General features: G+C 60.8%; 1 protein-coding gene across 2 annotated transcripts in view; it reads left to right on the top strand.

The window, feature by feature from the left end:
* Cdh4 (cadherin 4) overlaps nucleotides 1-20445 on the top strand; it is a 446648-nt gene that overhangs the window by 365617 nt on the left and 60586 nt on the right. For both annotated transcript variants that reach the window (XM_047534707.1, XM_047534698.1), the window contains exons 5-6: nucleotides 9124-9279; nucleotides 14883-15027. In XM_047534707.1, coding sequence (XP_047390663.1) covers nucleotides 9124-9279; nucleotides 14883-15027 — 301 coding nt within the window. The remainder of the gene's footprint in view (nucleotides 1-9123; nucleotides 9280-14882; nucleotides 15028-20445) is intronic.

Raw genomic sequence — 20445 nt, 5'->3', positions numbered from 1 at the left:
CCATCATCACCACCATCACAACTACCACCTCTGCCATCAACACCACCACCACCATCACAACTACCACCTCTGCTATCAACACCACCACCACCATCACTACCGTGACCTCCACTATCTCCATCACCCCCACCATACTCACATTGTCACTATAGTCATCATCAACAACACTATCATCACTGCCATCAGCAGCCACTCCACCACCACCATCACCACTTCGGGAGGGGACCGACCTGAGTAGTTCTAGACCCAGGAGGAGATATGATGGTTCCCCAAGTTGGATTTTCTTGAAACTGCTTGATGAAGAACCAGTGATAGGAATCAGGACAGTGTGTAGCGTGTCCATGTGTGCTGGGTCCTGCCTGTCTCCCCAGTCACTCTCTTACACACAGCAGATGCAGCCTGTGTACCTGAAGGGGAAGCATGGTGTTCCCTCAGCCCTTGCTGCCCTCTCTGAACTCAGAAATGACCGGAGATCCTCAACAGTTGACCACCTGGTCAGTCAGCACCTCTCATTAGGGATCTTCATGGGGTTCGGTGTGTCGAGCTTCACAGGCTGACCTGCGGATCCACAGCACCGTGGGCCATCGCCCCCTCTGCAGACACAGGAGACGTCGTGCAGACCTACAGATGACCCACAGGAGGCAGGCCTTCAGGAGGCCATGGCACCATCACTCCAAGTCCTCCTGAGGGACACAGGACTTGGCCAGAGCGTGAGCAAGCAGTGCCTTTGCTCTCAGTGGTCCCAGGGTCCCGAGAGCCGAGCTCCATGCAGCGTGGCCATCCACACCCCCCAGGGAGCTGGAGCCTGGCAACAGCTAGAACTTGCTTTTCTTGATCTCAGCAAATTGAATCCTCCCTGAACCACAAAACCGCCTCCCCTAAAATAGAGACATGGGCAGATAAGTGGAAAGGAAGATAGGAGGACGTGTTCCATTGTGAATACGGTGCTTGCAGGAGGACGTGCTGCTGGAACCAGGGCCTGTGAGCTCGGGATGGAAGGGGCCAGATGGGGCAGTGGGCAAGGGCAGGGGCCTCCTGCCTCTGGGCTCCCGCAAGCAGGCGGTGCTGCGTGTCTGTCGTCATCCTCCGTGGAGCCAGGAAACAGCCAGCACCTCCCGGTGCAGGAGCCGACCCAGCCCAGCTCAGGCGACTCCTGCAGGTGCCTGCAGTGCTGCAGCTCCCTGGGGCTCCACTTCTCCCTCATCGTGTCCCCAGGTGGACAAGAGGAGGCACCGCTGGGCCCTTGGTCCCCTTCAGACAGAACCAAGAGAGCAAGGGTCAGGACACCCTGGGAAGACAGGGCTCCCTGCTAATGGGCTGAATCGGAGGTCCCCAGCCAGGTAGCTCTGTACCCAGGAGACAGTGTGGCTGCTCAGGTGGCAGGGGGTGTGCTGGCATCTGGCGGGCCGAGGCCAGCGAGGCTGCTAAGACCTGAGAGTGCTCAGGCGACCCTGCAGAGAACCAGCCGGCGCAGACGCCAGCCTGCCGAGCACTGGTCTGCGTGGAAGGTCTGTGGACCCCGGGGACCACTCAGGAAGCCAGGACCTGGCTCTTAGGTGTGCCTGGAATCTAGAGATGGAGGCTCAGGTCTCAGACCCAAGAAGGAAATGGCCAGAAACTCCAGAGAGGGTGGGACTGAGATGCCGGAGCCCGACAGAGGGGCCCTGGGTCCCCATGGGCCGGGCATTTCTTGGGCACCTACTGTGTGCTGCAGTGGGTTGGCCCCGCTGCAGCTGAACACCTCCAAGCCTGGGGGGCAGGGGCAGGGATGCATGCAGACTGGGGCATGGCACAGACGGCCAGGAACAGGCAAGGCCCCAACAGAGGGTGGAACAGCGAGGTAAATGTCAATTAAACGGATAGATGGCCGTGGGGGATTCCGGGTGGTGGCTGTGGCGAGCTGACCTCTGGGCCCAGCTGATTCCACTTGAGAAGCAGCCACTTTAGTTTAAGTTGATGGCTCCCGACAGGGTGCAGAAACTTGAGGGCGACTCCCAGGAAGCAGGAAGCAGGTCTTCCTCCCTCAAGCCAGGGAGCAGGCAGCAGCTCCTCTCTGGGAAGGCCTCCTACCCCCAGGACCCTCCAGAGCAGCCGGGCCTCACCCAAGCGGCTGCAGGGGCTGCAGGACAGAGCGCCCTCCGCCCCCCACCCCCAGTGTGACCCTGAGCACCCCGGGGTGGTCTCGGCCTCCATCGGTCTCCCCGTTGTTGCTGTCCTCTGCCTGACATTGTGGCACTGTGCCCACTCAACCCTGATACCCGACCCAGCGGGCATCTCAGCAGGCTCACAGGCAGCCCCCGCCTCAGCCTCCCCAGGACCCAGGCCACTGGGCACCCCGACCTCCAGTCTAAAGGGACTTTCCCTCAGGGTCCCGAGTGCCCCTCGCATCCCCAGCGTCTGCCCTCGCAGGAGGGCTTCAGGCGTGCGTGGTCTGGGGCGGCACCTCTTCCGCCAGTCCTGTCCCTTCCCCACACCCTCTTACCTACCCCCAGCAGGGAGTTGGCACTGCCAGGAAGCCACCGGCCACACTTGCCACGACCCAAGTTCTCTTGGAGACAGACACTGCTGGCCCTGTGGCGAGGGAAGGCAGGGGCCTTACTGTGACCCCACACTGCCTCCAGTTGGGGATCACTGACCCCCAAAAGGATATTAGTCCTTGCTCCCAGCAGGGCAGGCAGGGACACTGCCACATGGTGGCTCTGTGGTCGAGTCCGCTCAAACCCCACAGCAGACACCAAGTAGGGCTGAGCTTCGTTCACAGGGCACAGCCTGAGGCCACCCTCGCGAGGTGGCCGCCCGCTCCTGCCCGCCAGGCAGAGCTCATAAAAGCACGTTCGTGGCTTTCATTTGTATTCATATGACTTTGAGGACTTTTCCTAATTTGTAAAATGCAAAGTAACTGTGAGTCGTGATGTGTGATAGAGTCCACGTCAGAGGATGCCACAGAGCAAGTGCCTCTTCGCTGCGCGTTCCAGGATTCCTACTCGTTACAAGAACCTAATTGAAAATAGCTGGAGGCTGAATTTCATCGTGCTTGGAAAACATTTCATAAAATGCAAGACATGCAAACATCTTTGAGCCCCTTCAAGTAATGTTCCGTGATTCAGGAAGAGTTGAAGGGGGAAAGTGAAAACAGTCACTGTGCCCAAGTCCGTCCCATTAATTTGACGAGAAGTTCTGACATTGCTGAATCTGCTGCCAGCCGGGTGCTGTGGCAAAGGCTTTGAGATTAAGCTTTGCCGCAAAGTCCCAAGTGTCTCACTGAAGACAGGGTTACAATTTCATGCTCACTTTCCAAAGCAATTAAGTGACGCTCTACCCAGAAATGTAGACAGAGTTAGGGTGACTTCAAACCTGGGGCTTCCCAAACCCAGCACACACGCCCCAGGCCGGTTCTGCAGAGCTGGCTGGAGTGAGACCCTGAGGAGGCTCCAAGACCAGGCAGTCCTCCCATCTGAACGGTAGGCTGTGCTTTCTGCTGTTAGAGGCCCCTGGACAGGCACCGGTGCCACGGAGGGAACTGGACCCCGATCCCTAGTTAGCTGTGGACACCTAGGCTTCCTCTCCGGGCCTCCAAGTCTCCATCAGCACAGCGGGCTGCGCGTGGTGGCCATGGGGCTAACACTCGGGTTTGGTGGTCGTCTGGGGCCCTCCAGGGCTGCGGGGCGTAGGTTCCTGGCCCCTCCCGTTCGGGACCCCCATGCTGGTGCCAGAGCTAACGGCTGTGCTGCGAGGCCTGGTGAGGACGGTCAGCTGGAAACAGCATCTGAGCAAAGAGCCCCGAGATGAAGGATGCAGAGCGGGGCCTGGAAGCTGCGGGTGATGCCCACCGCCAGCCTGGGGGTGCCTCCTCCTGCCTGTCCCCACTCCCTCCTGCCCCTCCTGTCCCCGCACAAGCTAACGGCTCAGAGCTCCCACCTGGCCCCTGCACCCCAGCGTGCCGAGCCTGGGCTGGGCAGCCTGCTCTCACCACTGCCCGCGACACTGCCCCTTTCTCGTCCTCCGAATCTCCAGGCTGCGGCTCCTCCAAAACCCTCCCTCCGCCCGCAGCACAGTGGTGGTGACCCAGTGGCTATCTGTCCACCCTGTCCCTGGACCTTGCCTCCTTGATTCATTTATTCATCCAGTAGTCACCAGGCACCAGCTGAGCCCACGGTGTTGGGCTGGGCGGGCCGCTCTTGGGGCAGACCACCCTGCTGTGTGCCCAGGGCCCAGAGCAGCCGTGGGGCATCCTCAGTGCTCAGAAATGAAGGGAAGGCCCGAGGGGCAGAGGGAGGCAGGCGGAGGGAGGCAGGAGGAGGAAGCCCTCTATGTGGAGCAAGAGCGCAGATACAGAAGCCTGGGAAAACAAGCAACATGAGAGTCAAGCACAGGCGTGAGCGTCACATGAGACCCGACTAAGCCCTGGGAAGCTGCAAATGTATCTAGGAGCAACCCGCATCTTACCTCTGGGCTCCCGCGAGAGTCAGGGCTCAAGACAAAATTGCCTTTCTCGGCCGGGGCCAAGGAAAAAGCTGCCTGCCTGAGCTGGCGCCAGGAGGAGGCGGCCCAGCTGCCTGGGCTCAGGGCTCCCGCAGGCCGCTCGAGGGTCCAACAAGTGACAGAACCGAGGGTTCGCACCTGTTTTCCTGGGACCTCAGGTTTAATGCAGAGCAGGGAGCAGGCCCCGAAGTCCTCACAGGAGCGACACCCTGGCGGGAGAACTTGACCCCAGGAGTGTAAAAGCATCGTTTTGAAATGCAGGACTGAGGGAGGCAGCTGATGGCAGAGCCGCCAGCCACAGGCTGTCACTTCTCCAGGAGGTGATGCAGGGAGGGGGCCGGGGAGGGGCCGGTGGTGGGGCACACACGCGTGGGAGTGCACTTGTGTGTTTGCGTGTGCTTATCTGTTGTTTTTGGTGTCTGTGTGTGTCTGTGTATGCATATTTGTGAGTATTTGCATGTGTTTCTGTGAAGTGTGTGTGTTGTATGTTTGTGTTTATTTGCCTGTGTGTACTGTGCTTGTGTGTGCATGTGGCGTGTTTGTGTGCATATGGTGTGTGTGCTGTGTTTGTGTATGCTTGTGTGTGCATGTTTATGTGTGTGCATGTGTAGGTCTGTGTGCATGTGTGGGTCTGTGTGTGCATGTGTGGGCTTGTGTGTGCATGTGAGGGGCTGTGTGTGCATGTGCTCTGTGTGTGCGGTGTGCTTCCGTGTGCTCAGGAAATGTGCAGGGCAGTGTACAAGAGCAAATAGCTGAGGGTGGATCTGACTCCCTCTGGGTTGCTCCCTGTCCCGTCCCCACACCCTCTGCGTGTTTGTCACTGGAGGTGTCCCCTTGGGAGATGGCTCTAGCAGTGGCAGATGATCTGCCAGGCAGGGCCGTGTGGTCCTGCTGCCCTTCTGGCCCCATGATGGAGGTCAAGGGTCTCTCCCCAGAGGCGAGGGTCTCTAGTGGAAACCAGATGCGACTCCTGCCTGCAGCCCGCGCCCCCGGCATGCTCAGGGAATGAGCCCGCTGGTCACAGCACAGGGCCACACGTGGGGTCTGCTCAGCTTCAGCCTCAGGTGGAGCCCGGCAACTGCTCCTGCTCAGGCTGGTCCTGCCGGAACCCCCTACCAGCCTTTCCCAAGGACAGAACCGGCCTCGCAAAAGTCCCTGGGCGAGCAGAATCGCGGCGCCGTAAGTTATTTTAATGCAGACATCACTTTAAACTAACCTTTCACCATCTGTTCTGTCCTTTAATAACAAATGCAAAGAGGCTGATTCTCGGAGGCACCATAAAGCCAGAGTGTGCTGGAAATGACTGCCTGGCTCCTCCTTCCCGGCCCGCCACGGGCTCCTGTGATGTTTTCCTCATTTTCCAGACACAAATCAAGGGGAACGCGCTCCCCCTGATCTAGTGAATTCATTGCACAGTATTTCTTCCTTACGTGGCGCCCCGTGGAGAGTTCTGAGCGTTTCCAGAGCCCTTGCCCAGAGCCCCGGACGGACGCCCGGCCCGCAGCCGCCCACTGCCCGTGAATTTCAGCAGGCACCGCCGAGCAGCCCTGAAGAATTAAGAAAATGAGGCCCAGTGGTCAAAACATAATGAGATTTCTTTTCAAAAATAAAATCTTTAAGTATGTGGCGGGATCTTTTCAGCAGTTCTGTAATTAAATTCCCGTGAAAGATGGGAGCTCAGCCTGAGGACGTGGCAGGAGCAACTCCATGGGCCAGTGCCATCCTCCATGGCTGCTGGCGACCCTCGCGTCCATGCCCTGCCTGCCTCTGGAGGTTCCCCCGGCTGGCGTGTCCCTGGGGTCCGGGGCGACTCAGCAGCAGACCCCAGGTCCTGCTGTGTCCGCGTCCCAAGCCAGTCCACGCAGGCCTCCCGCGCCCCCGCTGCAGCCCGGGAGGCAACGGCTCCTCCCGCTCCGTGGGCTGGTCTCTGCCTTCTGCCAGCGTGGAGCACAGTCACACAGGCCAGCGGGAGGAGGGTTCCCTCCCATCCTGACTCGCCTGGTGGCCAAGGCTTTGTGAGACTCCGCTCAGGTCCTGCTCACAGAGGACCAGGGGGACACCGTGCCTCTGCCAGGGTGCCTCTGAGGGACACTACCCCGTGGCCCCCTGCAGAGGAGGGGGTCGTTCAGGCTGGCCGGAGCCTCTGCCGGCAATGCCCAGGCCCGTGGGCACAGAGCCCAGGCTCTCATACCTGGAAGCCAGGCATCTTGGGCACATGTGTCCCTGCTACCCACAGGGACGGACCTTCCTCTCTGGTCCTTTTCCCTGAAGCCTGACCAGCACATGCCTGGCGGTGGGTGAGGAGGTGCAGCGGGGGCCCCAGCAGGTTCCTCGAAGCCTGGGTGCTGTGTGCACAAGCAGGAGAGTGCCATGTGCAGCACACGCTGCACCTCAGTCCCACCCGCCACCACCCCAGACGCACAGGGACCCTGAGGCCTGTGTGAGGAAACCTCGTCTCCTTCCCACTCACAGGTGACGGGCATCTGCTTCCTATGGCCATGGCTGGTGCTGCTCCAGGGTGGGGGTGGCAGGAGCAGTGCGCGGGGCTCCTGTGAGGACTGCCTTCTCAGCTGAGCTTTCTAAGGACTGGGGTTCCTGGGGTGTGACTTGCGGTTTGGGGAACACCTTGAACAGGAAAGATCATCATAAAACTCTTCTCTGGCCTCCGTGGAGGCCCCTGTGCTTGACCCCTTACTGCAGAGGTGCGGCTGGAACCCCTGCTCACGCGTGGTGAGGGGCTCCGGTGCCCTCTGGGGGTCATGCCCACCGCACCTGGGGTTGGCTGGCAGCACTGTGACTCGCCCCCTGGAGGGACAGCCTGTCCTGGTTCACGGCTTTGTAAGACCCAGAGGGCTGTGTGTCTCTCCTCCTCTGCTGTCACAGCTTCAGCCACCCCAGGCCGAGGGCTTCCTACAGACAAGGAGGCCTGTCGCCTCCCTCCACCCCTCCCTCCTGTCCAATCTCCACTCTCTCCCATCGAGTCACAGCCACAGTCAGTGTCACCGAGATTCTCAGCTGTGGTAGTGTGACATATAAAGAACAGGACGTCAAAAAACCTCTTTTTTATCTCTCTCTTAAATTTACCAAAGGTGCCAGGCCTGATGGCTCAGGCCTGTGATCCTAGCAACTTGGGAGGCTGAGGCAGGAGGATGGCAAGTTCAAGACCAACCTCAGCAACTTAATGAAGCCCAAAGAAACTTAACAAGGCCCTGTCTCAAAGAAAAAAGGGCTGAGGGTGTGGATCAGGGGTGAAGCAACCCTGAGTTCAGTCCCTGGTACCCCCCAAAAAAAGTTGTAAGTTTGCTAAAGGTTTCCCGCAAACACGCCCCGAGGATGGCTCCCGACCTGCCGTCTGCAGGGTCAGACGCCACCGTCCCTGCCGATCTGGAGAAGCTTCAGCACCCCACTTTGGGTGCCTTCCTTCTGCCGCCTCACACGTCCTTCCTTCGCCCCCTCAGTTCTAGTTGAAGTGCGAGTGTGTTTGAGGGTGTGTGCTTGCTGCACGCAGTCTCTGCCTCTCTCCCCGCCATAGCCTCCTGGTTCTGTTGTTGAGCATCATAAATATTTTTAAACAGCACTTGTGATTCCTACTTGACCTGGTGGCTCTTTCAGAACATATTCTAAATGTACAAAAGGTCTTCTTTTTAAGTTCTACCACTAAATTTTAATTTTAGCGTTTCAATAAAAGGTCATGGTCAATTTTGTTTTGCAGAATATTTGTGAGATTTTCCCTATGGCCCATTTTATCATAAAATACCGTGGAGGCCCCATGAGGCTGGGTTTCTTTAGAAGCTGTGTTTTCCTAAGCCGTCATCGAGCTTGAATGCAAGTCTGCAGATGCCACCTCATGGACCACGGCTCTCAGTGCCCCAGGCGGTGAGGTGCCTCCCTCTGTCCAGGGCTGGGCGCCAGCCCATGTCCCTCCCCTCCACAGACATTTGGCTGCTGCTGGTGAGAGACAAGCAGTTCTTAATTCTGCAATTATCCTTTCTGCTTCCCAAAGATTTCTGTTTGCCCACTGATCTGGTCACACCAGGCACACGCAGGCCCTGGTGCCTGCCTGAGCTCTTTCCAGGTCTCGTCTGGGCCTTGGCACTGGGGCTCAGGCCCCACGAAGCTGTGGTTTGGCACGATGAGCTTCTCTGAGTGAGGTCTTGTGCTGACGCAGCTCTGAGGTCACAGTGACAAGGCTCTCCGTGCTCGGCTCCTGTTCCCAAGCACTGCTCACGGCCACCTCTGGCACCCCCCTGTGATGGAGGCCAGGCCCTCCCTCCAGTGCCTCCGTCCAGGGAGCAAGGGCTCCCAGAAGCCTCTGCACACCCAGGTGGAGCTTGCTCTGTTCTCAGCTCGGTCTCCTTGATTTGATGGCAGACGTTCAGGTCTTCAAACCAACCCGAGTAGATCTCCCCAGTCCCCGTGCGGACGCCGACCTGGGAGTGCTGACTTTGTACCTCCCTGTGACCTGAGGGGCCACAGGACACGCTAACCACTGACTGTCCTTCCTGTCCCCAGAGAAGATGGAAGATCCGCATGGTCCCCAGTGCACCTCAAAATTCATCAAGCACAAGACCCTCGGGTGTGGCTGTGTTGGGGACAGCCCTGTCCCCGACAGGCTGACGCCGCCTGCTTCCTCCCTTCCAGATCCGGTCAGACAAAGACAACGACATCCCCATTCGGTACAGCATCACCGGCGTGGGCGCCGACCAGCCCCCCACGGAGGTCTTCAGCATCGACTCCATGTCTGGCCGCATGTACGTCACCAGGCCCATGGACCGGGAGGAGCGAGCCTCTTACCACGTGAGTAGCCAGGGAGGGTGGACCAGAGTCGGGCTCACAGCACCTGATGTCCAGTTCACTGGAATCAGACATGGCAGCTTCCAAGAGAAACCTCGTCCCCGGCTTCCGGACTTTGTTCACTTATACACACAGCTACCTGCCCCTCATCCAGCCGCCCAGCCGTCCAGCCGTCCATGTGTGTGTCTGCCCATCCCCTCACCCGCCACCCGCCCATCCTCCATGCACCGATCTGCTTATCCATCCGTCCACGCCCCACCTTCCGTCCAGCTGTCCATCCATTCAGGCTTCATGTGCCAGCCCAGGGCCGGGTGCTGGGATGGAGCGATGAATGGAGCCGACAGGTGCTGCTGCGGGGAGCTTGCATAGTGCTGAGAGGAAGAGGCCCCGAATCCTCCTCGGCCTGGAGCCCCTGAGAAGGACGGTGCCCCAGTCTCCAGGGGGCGACAGGACACCTCTGCACCTGGCCCAGGAGGCACGTCTCTGACGCTGCCTCTTGGACAGTGGTGGCTAGGGTCAGGGAGAGGAGGTAAAGGGGAAGGACGGTCTTATTAGCTGGCGGAGGAAGAGATTTCCCTCGGGAACCAGGGCATTGGAGGAAGCCACTGTGTCCTTCTGAGCAAGAGGGAAGGTTCTGCTCACTGCTGAGGCTCCAGGGCCACCCTGAAGTCCCCCTGGAGAAGAGAAGCGCCCGCCTCCTGGCCCTCTCAGCTCCACAGGCTCACGTGGACGTCGTGCTCAGGCAGACACACACATGCTCCGTCCCCTCGCCCTGTCCTCCCCTGCTGACCTCCACCCCCAGGGCACACAGCCCTCCCAGAACACACTCATGGGGGCTGTGCCCAGTCTAGAGGGTGCTCCGCCAGGCCCCGGGCTGCTGACCGTTCACCGAGTGGGGAGGAGACAGGTGCAGTCCTGCCCCTGGTGAACAGGACTCCGGCCCCTGCAGCCCTCCACCCACCCGCAGCCCGCTGTGTGCGGCTCAGGTCTCTGCTCGCCCGCCATCTCTGCCCGACTGGTGGCCCCCTCAGAAGCTGGCCGGCTATGGCGGCACTTTGCCTCCACACGGGTCAATGAGGAGGCCGCTGCTGATTAAATTCACCTTTTCCAAGATTAGCAGATTAATTTTTAATTATCGTGGTCTCTAAGAGAAAGCTCCTTGGCCTGAAAAGTCCCTCTCTTTCCAACTCCTCTTCTCCCGGAGGCCTTGACGCCAGGCCCCAATCGCAGCTCTTTGATTTGTTCCTGAAATGAGGCTCTTGTCAGTCACGTGTCTCCAAAATTGCTTGAGTTGCTTTTGGGAGGTGGTAGCTCTCTGCAGGGCCACTGGTGAGGCTGGTGTTCCTGCTGGGGGTGTCCAGCTGCAGCCGGCGTCTTCTCGGGCTGTCTTCTACATCCCGAGAAGCTTCCCACTGAGAGAAAGCCTGCCCCGCCGACGAGGCCGGCTCAGGACCTGCAGCCTCTGCTGGTGTGGCCCCGGGGTGAGCAGGGCGGGACCTTGCTCTGCTCCTCTGTGTCCAGGACAGCTACACAATCCCACGTGCTGGAAAGTGGAATGCAGGCCCCTCGACCTGAATCGATCGAGAATTTCAAGGGGCTGAGATCAGAGCATCGTATTGAGCCTCGCGCGGGCCCTTCTGAGCAGAGTGCTGTGTGACCTCAGGTCTTGGGCCTGGAGCTGGCTCTGCACGCCCAAACCCTTCAGGTGGCATTAGGATGGCGTCACCTCCAGGGAGCAGGGGAACCCGCAGGCCCTGCCTGGAGGAGAAGAGAGAGGGAGGGGCTCCGGGCACTCCCCGGGGCCACTCTGTGTCCAGAGCAGTCTGGAGCCCCTTGTGCTCGTCCTCACCAAGGGCAAAACCCTGACGCTGAAGACCCTGTAAGCAGGGTGGACCTCCCAGAGGAGGACAGGGTGAGTGGCTGAGTCTGCGCCCGAGGGTGCTCGGCTCCCGTGGCCTGCCAGGGCCTCCTCCACGCCTCCTCCCACGTGTGCAGTGGGCTCCTCCCACTGCCCTGGGCCAGACTGGGGAGGACACCTGGCCTCAGTGGCTGGGGCCCCGTACGCTCCTCGTGGCCCTGGCCCACCTCAGCTGCCTCGGCTCGTCCATAGAACAGGGAGACAGTCCACCGGTTGTGACATTCCGCCAGCTGAGCAGCAGGAAGCGGTCACCCTAAGCCTAAGGAGGCTGCCCACAGTAGGCGTGGTGTCAGGGACCTGCCAACATCACCCCCCCGCCTCCCACCACAGCCCTGAAGGTTCAAGGCTTACGCCAGCGGAGCCTCCAACACGAGCAAGCGTCTCGGGACTGCCTGTCCTCACCTCCTTTCCCGTCTCCAGGGTGAGGAATACTGAACAGGGGCCAAGCAGGGATGCCCTGGCCACAGAGCCCATCCTCCTCCGTCCACTGTGGGGACAGCAGGTCAGCAGGAAACGACAGCCCGACCTGAAGCAGCTAGATCCATTTGCCGAATTCTGGGTAAAAACCTCGAGTCCCTTTGAGCCTTGACTCTGCGTACCACAGAGGAGGAGCCTCTGCTGGGGGCATGGCCCTCCTTGTGGGACGCCAGTGGACCCCTGGATTCCCACCCCTGGGAGGGCTTGGTTGCCCGTCAGGGCTCCGAGCAGGCAGGCAGGATGTGTGCTGTGCGACACATTAGCACCACTTGGTGCTCAAAACCAGGTGAGATGCAGGGTGGGCCTGGCTAGCATTTCTGCTCAGGGCCTCAAGAGGCCAAAGTCAGCAGGCCAGCCAACCTGGACACCTGGGGACTTGAGGAGAGCGTGCATCATGGCTCCTTTGGCAGATTCCCAGTCCTGGGGTTGCAGAACTGAAGTCCCAAGGTCCTTGCTGGCTGTTCACCTGGGTCACTCTCACCTCCAAAGCACCCATGCCTTGCTTGGCCCACGGGCCTGCACTTCCACCCAGCAACAGTGAAGTCCCCCTGCTGTCCCCTCCAGCTACCAGGTCAGCCGAGAAGGTCCATGTGGAAGACAGGTCAAGCCACCCAGCCTCCAGGTCAACTGTGCCAAGCAACATAACCTAGCCCCCCAGGCGGGGTCACATCATCCACTTCTGGGACCAGCACCTAACACCCATGAAGCCCCCGTGGAGTCTCTACCCCACAGAGCCCTTGAACCCTGCTCCATTTCCACCTGCTTCCTTCAGCTGACAAGGGAGGCGTGATTGGGTCCCTAGTTGGAGAATGTGCTGGTGACTTGTGGACACCCGTCACCTCAGCAAACCAGCATGTAAACATTCAAATGTTTGTTTTGCAAAATGATGAGCTTCGAGAGTCACTTAAGGGTTCCATGAGGAGGACACACTGAATCCTACCATGTGCTGTCTTCTTGGGCCAGTTTCCTGACCATCCTGGCCTGGGCCTCCCGTCCGCAGAGCAGGGATGGAGGTAATGTCCGTTTCGTGGAAACTTGCGAACAGGGAGGTGGGCTGAGGCGTCTGCCATGATGAAGAAGGTCACCAAAGAGCCCACCAAGGCGGCCTTCACAGCCCCGCGGGCTGTTCGGGGTTCTGTGGCCCTGGAGGAACCCACTTGTCAGATTGTGAGAAGGGGCGACCAAAGGGGAGAGAACCGGCTTCCACAGGGGCTGCGAGGCCGTCCACCAACAGGCGCACACCCCCAGCACCTTCCTCCCAGCATGACCAAGCCCACGCTTCCGCATTCACACGCGTCCTCTGTTGAGGACAGAAAGGTGGCCTCTTCAGCGCACCCTGGGAGACTCACCTGCCCAGGACGTCAGGTTGCAAGCTGCGGGAAGCTGGACAGCCCCTCTCGATGTTCGCCACCCCTCGGAGGCTCTGCCAGCCCCCAGCCCCTGTGGGCACACTCCTTACTGCCCTGGGCTGCTGCAGACGCTGAAGACGCTTTCATTAGGAGGAAACGGCCTTCGCCTCAGAGCTGCCTGCCTCGAAGGCTCCCCAGCTTCGCTCTGCACACCACTGTGTGGCTGGGCGTGACAAGATGAGCTCCCGGCCACCGTGGGACGCCTCCTCCCTGTGGGCATGGCACGAGCTGCCTGCCCATGGCCCCCGGGGCCGCAGCTGACACAACCCAGTGGCGCTTCAAGATTTCTGAACATGGGCTGGGTTGCGGCTCCGCGCACGGCGCTTGCCTGGCACGTGTGAGGCCCTGGGTTTGATTCTCAGCACCGCGTAGAAATGAGTAATAAAACAAAGGTATCGTGTCCACCTACAACTAAAGGAAAACATTTTTTTTAAAAAAGATCTCCAAACACGGCACGGAGCTGGCGTGCTGTGCCACCACCCCGGCAGGGCCGCCTGCAGATGCCCGGGCACCTGCTCCTGGTAAAGCGGCCTCTCCATCGCCCGAACACAGCCGAGAGGGCGAAACCACCCCTGGCTTGTGGAACCCCACAAACACAGGAGCCCCGCAGCCGCCATGGGCCCTGGCGCTTCCTTCGCAGGCAGGGGACGCGCCTCCTCTGGTCCCCAGGCCGGGGAGGCCCCCACAGGTGCCTCTCCTGGCCCCGTCGGCTGGGGGCCACTCCTCCCTTCTGAGTCCAAGGGCAGGGGTGACTCGCCCCCAGCAGAGATGTGAGTCGAGTCACCACGTGTGGCCATCATGGCTCTGGCGTGGGGATAGCTGGGCTGACGGCTTCTGCCCCCCAGTGCTGGTTCTTCCCCTGAAATCTCGGTCCTGTTGGCCCCACCAGCCCCTCCCCTGCCTGAGGACCCTGCCGGCCTGTGTCCTGGTCCCTGTTCTTCCTCTCAGTCTCGGCCAGTGCCCCTCCCCTGAGGGGCCACGCGTCTCCTCCCAGGCCGGGGCCGCTGGCCTAACCAGCATAGATGGCCTCTTTCCTTCCCTGGTGCGCTCTCCCACCTGACGAGAGCTGCAGAGGCGGCCACATCTAAGGCCCAACCATGCCAGGCATTCGCTGAGGGCGAGTGAACAGGTCCAGACCTGAGGGGTGGGCCTGGCCAGCCCCCCGAGCCCCAGGTCAGGGTGTCTTCCCTTCTCCCTCCAAGACAGTTCCCACAGAGGCCCCTGGGGCCTGACCCAGCGGGGGCAGGAGGGCCTTCCCAGCCGCCCTCCGCAGGCCCCAGCTCTGGTCCCCACCTGCCCGGCTGGGCCAGGCCCTAGAACGGACACAGCAAGCAGGAGCAAATGGGGTGAGCCCCGTCCAGCCTCCCTAACCACTTACCCACAGACCTCACGGGGTCCTCTCTGTGCCCTGGGCCTCCCCAGGGCCAACCCTTAGGGGCAGTCTCAAAGCCCCTTATTCCATCGGGCACAAGTGACCTTCCTGTGGCCACTGCAGGTGGACATGAACTCCCACCTCAGGGTTCCTCCCCACCCCAGGCTCCTGGGGACACCTGAGGAGACCAGGAGGTCCTGGGTGGTCTCGGACAGCAGAGACTGGACGCACCTGTCTCTTGCTCTCATGGCCCCCATTTGCACAGAGAACGGAGAGTCGGAGAAGTTTCTGGATCTATCCAAAGCCCGCTGACCCCTGCCAGCTGCCCCTGCTGTTGTGCCTCCTCGGTGCTGTGGTCCAAGGGAAGTGCCCTGGGCAGGGCAGGGGTGCCAGAGGCGGCTGTGGCTCTGACCTGTCTGTGTCCCCCCAGCTGCGAGCCCACGCCGTGGACATGAACGGCAACAAGGTAGAGAACCCCATCGACCTGTACATCTACGTCATCGACATGAACGACAACCGCCCGGAGTTCCTCAACCAGGTCTACAACGGCTCGGTGGACGAGGGCTCCAAGCCAGGTGAGCCGCCCAAGCCCGGGGCCGGGGGCTCGGCAGGTCCTGGGGCGGGTCTTCAGGGCCTCGCGCTCTGAGGGCGCCAGGGACGCACAGGGCAGGTTCACAGCCCTGCCCTCGGACCAGCGGGGTCCAGCAGGGTGCAGACCAAGGTGTGGCAGCACCATGAGCCACGGTGACGTGAGCTTGGGAGGAAGCCCGGGGGTGGTGTCACGGGGACACTGTCAACAAGGAAGGCCCCTCTGCAGGGCACAGGGGGCCAGGGACTGGGGCACAGGGGGCCAGCGACTGGCGCGCAGGGAGGAGCAGAGCCCAGTGCGGGTCTGGGGTCAGCTGCAGGTGAGCTGGGAGGAGGGAGCTCATGCACAGGCCCTGGGCAGGAAGCAAGGCTGGAGGCCAAGACCCACATCGGAGGTCCCGTGGGCTCCACGTTGGGTTTGGTGCCACACAATGGAAACAGCCCGGCTCCCCAGCTCCCGGAGGTGAGCCTATGTGCAGGGCCCTCTGTCCCCCCAAGCTGACCCAAGAGCCTGTCCCTCCTCGGACTCCCATGTAGCACAACTGATGGCAACGGCTTGGTCATGTGCCACAGGCGCTTGCTAAGCATGTGTCCTGTGACTGCCAGGAAGTAGGCGTCCCTCCTCGGCAGCATTGAGGCCAAGGGAGTGGAGCAAGTGGGTAAGGGGGTCAGAAACCAGGGGCACCCTGGCCCCTGCCCAGTGGCATGTGGCCCACAGGCAGCAGCAGATCCCAGGGAACATGCCGGTGGATTCTGCTGGGAAAGACCAGCCTCCACTCTGCTGTCTCCTGGGGGCAGGAGGGTCCTCTGTGAGAATAGCCTTGTGTTGGGCAGGGGCAGACGAGGCCACTAGAAGGCCTCTGCTGGACATGGCCACCAAAGCACAAGACACCCAGGAGCTGGGCACTCTGCAGGGAGACATGTTCCACATGCACATGTCCCAAGCAACTTCGGGGACGAACTTACATTTAGAAGTTTCTCTTGAGCTGCACCTCGGTTTCCCGGGGTGTCCTGCGTTTCAGCTGACCGCCCACCCCGCTCTCCGGCAGGGCCCCAGGCAGGGTGGGCTCTGGGCTCTGGGGAAGCCTGTGGCCATTTCCACGATGACATCCAGGTGCACGGAGCCCGGGTGAGGCCGGCTCTAGAAGCACCACCTGCTTAGCCGGTCCCGAGAAGGGGTCCACGGTGTCACCGGGACGGGAAGGGGCATTGTCATCGTTCTGTCCCTGGGGCCACCGTCCCAACAAGCATCGCATCTTGGATTGGTTGTCTTTGGGAAGGGTGAGACATGGTGAGCCCAGTGTCGCTGGAGGGAACGGGCTGCAGCATCATGGGCAGCTCGTCCCTAGCAGTCCCTTGAGGGGCAGGGACAGGCGGTAGGTGGGCAGAGTGGCCACAAGCCACCAGAGAAGATGAATGAGGCAGCAAGGGCAGCTCTGGAAGGGCCGGGAGCGAGGCGGCTCAGCTGGGGGGCACTCCCGTTAGCCGGGAGCAGGTGGCCGCTCTCCCCGGGACCCAGGCCTATTTAAAGGCAACAGGATCCTCCTGGCCTTTCTATCACAAATCAGATTTTCCACATCTTATTTTAAAACAAATCAATAGCGAAAGTCTTCCCAAATGTGTAGCTGGCTTTACTCATTAGGGTAACAAAAGCAGCAATCACCTCGACTCCGCAGAATCCCCATAAGCCTTTAAGCCTGGAGATCCTGGCTGACAGGCGGCGTGGGCAGCGCTGGCCCTGCATCCTGGCCAGCACGTGCTCTGCTCCGCCCCTGTCCCTCGCACGCCTGAGCTTCTCCAGGACTGTGCGTTCCGTGCCGACTGTCAGAGCTCCAGGGACCCCGCGGGCTGCCTTGGTCCTGGAAGCAGCCACGCAGTGTGCAGCCTGAGCCCAGCATGCCCTCCTCTGCTCAGCCCCTCAAGGGCGAGGACGCACCGTCCAAAAAGAGCAGGCGGGCACGCCCCTCGGCAGAGTCCCCGGCACCTGGAAACCGCCTCGGCAGCCTCCTCTCTGCCATCGGTAAATGACGGTGCTGGGGGCCTTACCGGGGCTTTGTGTGTGAGGAAAAGCTGCCACCAGAAGCCAGCCATCTTTCTGGAATGACAGGCTGGCGAAGGGCTCAGACGAGAGCCCCGACGAGAGCCCCGCTGGAAACGAACGGGGGAGATTAAATACGGACTCGCTGGAGAGTTCCCCTGGGGACGGCAGGGAGCGGCCCGGCCCAGGGCCAGAGAGCCCACCCCTCATTTCATGAAGCCCTCTGTGCTGCTGACCGGCCCCTGTGGGCAGGCGGCGTGGCGCCCCCGGCCACCCCCTTGGACAGAGCAGCACTCCCTGCGGCTCGGGTGGCGACCCTTCGATCTCCCCAGAGAGCAGCCGGCAGAGCCCACCTCGGGGCCCCTCGGGAACGGCCATGCTCAGGCCCACGCGGCTCAAGTCCAGAGACATGGCAGCTGCAGGTGGGGCGGTTTCCCACGGCCGAGATGGAAGTTTCCAGACTGTGGCTCCAGTCCTTGACCTGCTGTCCTCCGTGCTGTGGGTCACCCCTCGGGATGTCTTCCAGGTCACAGGCCCCAGGAGGCCGCGCCTCTCCTCCCAGGTCCCAGGCAAGTCCAGGCAGGTTCCCTGCGTCCATCGCCAACCTGCCTCTCAGGCAGCATCTTGCCCGTGCTGCACAGGAAGAGCGCGTCCTCTGTCTCCGGCACCCCGACACCACACCCGCTGCTCCAGACCAACCCTGCACCTCATGAGCTCAGACTGAGGAAGGAGAGTCCTGCTGGGCCATCGATACATCTGTCTTCCACAGAGAAGCAAGTGCCGTGACTTCAAGTCCACCAGAAGGGGACCCAAATTAGACTCCCCAGAGGAAGGGTCCAGCTGAAGTAGCACAGGAGGCCCCGGAGGAGGAGGGCCAGGGCCTGGGTCCCTGAGGGTCTTGGGTGGGAGCCCACAGCTGAGGCTCGTGTCCCTCCCACCATCCCGAGCACCCACCTTCACCAGGTTCGGGTGGGTAGGATTTCGCTGGAAGAAGCGTCTTTTATAAAACTTGTTCCGTTTTGAGAGAATCATAGATTCACATGCAGTTGTAAGAAACGGTGTAGCCACATCCCATCCACCCTCCACGCGGCTGCCCCAGCGGTGGCTCCTGCGGGCTGTGGCACACGCAGCATCCAGGAGGCTGCCCCCCGTCCAGCCTCACTAAGCCTCCAGCATCACCTGCACCGCAGGTGTGTGTGCACATGTGCAGAACGTGCCCCACCCCAGGGCCTCCAGTTCCTGACTGCTCAGCATCCGCAGGTCCCAGCCGTGGCCCCAGGGCATGAGCGCCCAGCACCTGTGCTCGGTAGGTAGCCTTCGGGAGCTCTCTACACAGAGGAGAGGGAGCCGGAAAGCACAGCCGTCAGACTCGGTCGAGGCCATCTGTCCAGGGGCCTGGTGGAAGCCCTGCAGGGCCACTACCAGCCGACGCTGCCCCCACTCGGGCCTGCGGGCCCCCACTATCCCTGGAGTGAGACCCCAAAGCCACGCTTCCTGGAGCAGACCCCTCCTGGTGGATCTTGGTGTTTATTTCACCAGGAGTCTTCTCAGACCCTCCAAGACCCGCAGGAGAAACGGGTGGTTCTGACCCGAGTGGACACTTCCACCCTGGGCATGCCCAACTGCACTCAGCACGCAGGCCCCGGGGGCACCCGTGGGTCTTCAAGGGCCGTCTTCTGCTCCTTTAACTTGACCTCTTTTGACAAGAGCAAACAGCTCATTAAACATAGCTGCTGCCTCAGACCCGCAGGCCTGTCCCGGCCACCCTTGCTACCAGCTCTGGGCCCAGGGCTTTGCTGGGCGAAGCATGTGTGCCTCCAGGAAAGACCCCCTGAGGGCAGGGGAGAGGGGCCTTAGCAGGTCCTGGGTCAAGGTCGCCCTGCCCCCAGGTGCCACATCACTCGGCAGGGAGGAGAGGGGAGAGGGGCGGCGTGCAGGGGCCCAGGAAAGCGTGCTGTGTGGCTGTGCCTTTACCTGAGGTGGCGTCCGAGCTAGGCGCTCTGGGGGATGGCAGGATAAGAAGCAGGACCCGCCCACAAGAAGTCTGGGGTGCAGTGAACCAGGAAGCCTGCAAGCTGTGGGTGCTGACACACGGCTCCGGCACACACCTGGAGAAGGCAGAGACTGCCAGGAGCAGGAAAGCTCCCTGCCACTGGGCCTTTGTACGTGCTGGGCCTGGAGCACCCACCCCACATCCTCTGCAAGGCTCTTCCCTGTTCTTCCTTGGGCCACACTGACTCCTGCAGAGACGTCTTCCCGCCCAGGTCCCCATTCCGAGCAGCCTCTCCACACCCTTGGCATTCCCCACTGATATTTGGTGACTCATTTAGCCAGTGTGTCTCCACCAGGCTGCCCCTTGGCAGGACAGACCAGGTCAGTTTCTTCTTCACCCTGTGTTCCCAAGCAGGGGTGGGCAGCTCTGGAGGACACACCCCCTCACGGACCACCCCAGTGCTGGCTCCAGGGGGCTCAGGAATCAATGCTCTGAGGCTCAGCCTGGGTTGAGGCGGGACGGCTGGCAGGTGTTGGTCCTCTTGGTCCTCGAGCCACTGATGCTGCCCGGCCCCGCTTGCCACTCCGATCACTCAAGGCCTCGGGCCCCGGGCTCAGGGGCCCTCCTGGGGTGGCTCGTCTCCTTCCCCAGCACCTCTGCCTGGGTCAGGATCGCCTGGGCACCCAGGGTGGAGTCTGGGCCAGAACAGCTGCCTCACCAGGGACTGTTCTGGCGGCAGAGGCCCTGATCCGATGCCCCGCACCCGTCCCTCACGGCAGGATGCGGGCCCTCGGCACCAGTTCTGAAAGTAATGGCGTTTCACAATATTAAATACCAGAGAAACCCCACGCTGCAAATGGAGTCAGAGACCACCATCGACGCGAGGCAGAGTTTTGGGTTACATAGATTATTCTATCAGGGGCCCCATGTATTTATTTTATTTCTGGTTGGTGGAAGTCCCCTGAGATTAATGCCACAGACTAATGCACAGATGGCACCCGATACTTGAAAGTCACCTGAATATTAAGAACTTAAATCTTTAGCCTCAGTGATTTGAGCAGAAAGCCAATTATGAGGCTGAATTAGTTTTCAAATTAAACTGCAATTTAAGGCTTGTGAAATTAATCCTTTAAGGTGCGTGGCAGCCTGGTACATGAATTCCAAGGAAGAGCAGAGCTGGGAGTTCTCTGCTTCCCCCACCTGTCAGCACAGTTAATAAAGAGACGTCCTGCACCTTCCAGGTGAGAGGCTGCTCACCCTCCAGAGCGCGGGGCCCAGGCAGGCCTGGCTCGCTGCTCCCTTTGTTAGGGAGAGTCTTTCAGGAGAGGGAACCTGAGGCGGCCTCTGCAGAAAGCCCTAGAAAGATGGCTTCTG

Source organism: Sciurus carolinensis, chromosome 2 (genome assembly GCF_902686445.1).
Source record: "Sciurus carolinensis chromosome 2, mSciCar1.2, whole genome shotgun sequence".
In the NCBI taxonomy this organism is placed as follows: domain Eukaryota; kingdom Metazoa; phylum Chordata; class Mammalia; order Rodentia; family Sciuridae; genus Sciurus; species Sciurus carolinensis.
This window is presented reverse-complemented; position numbering and strand designations above follow the sequence as displayed.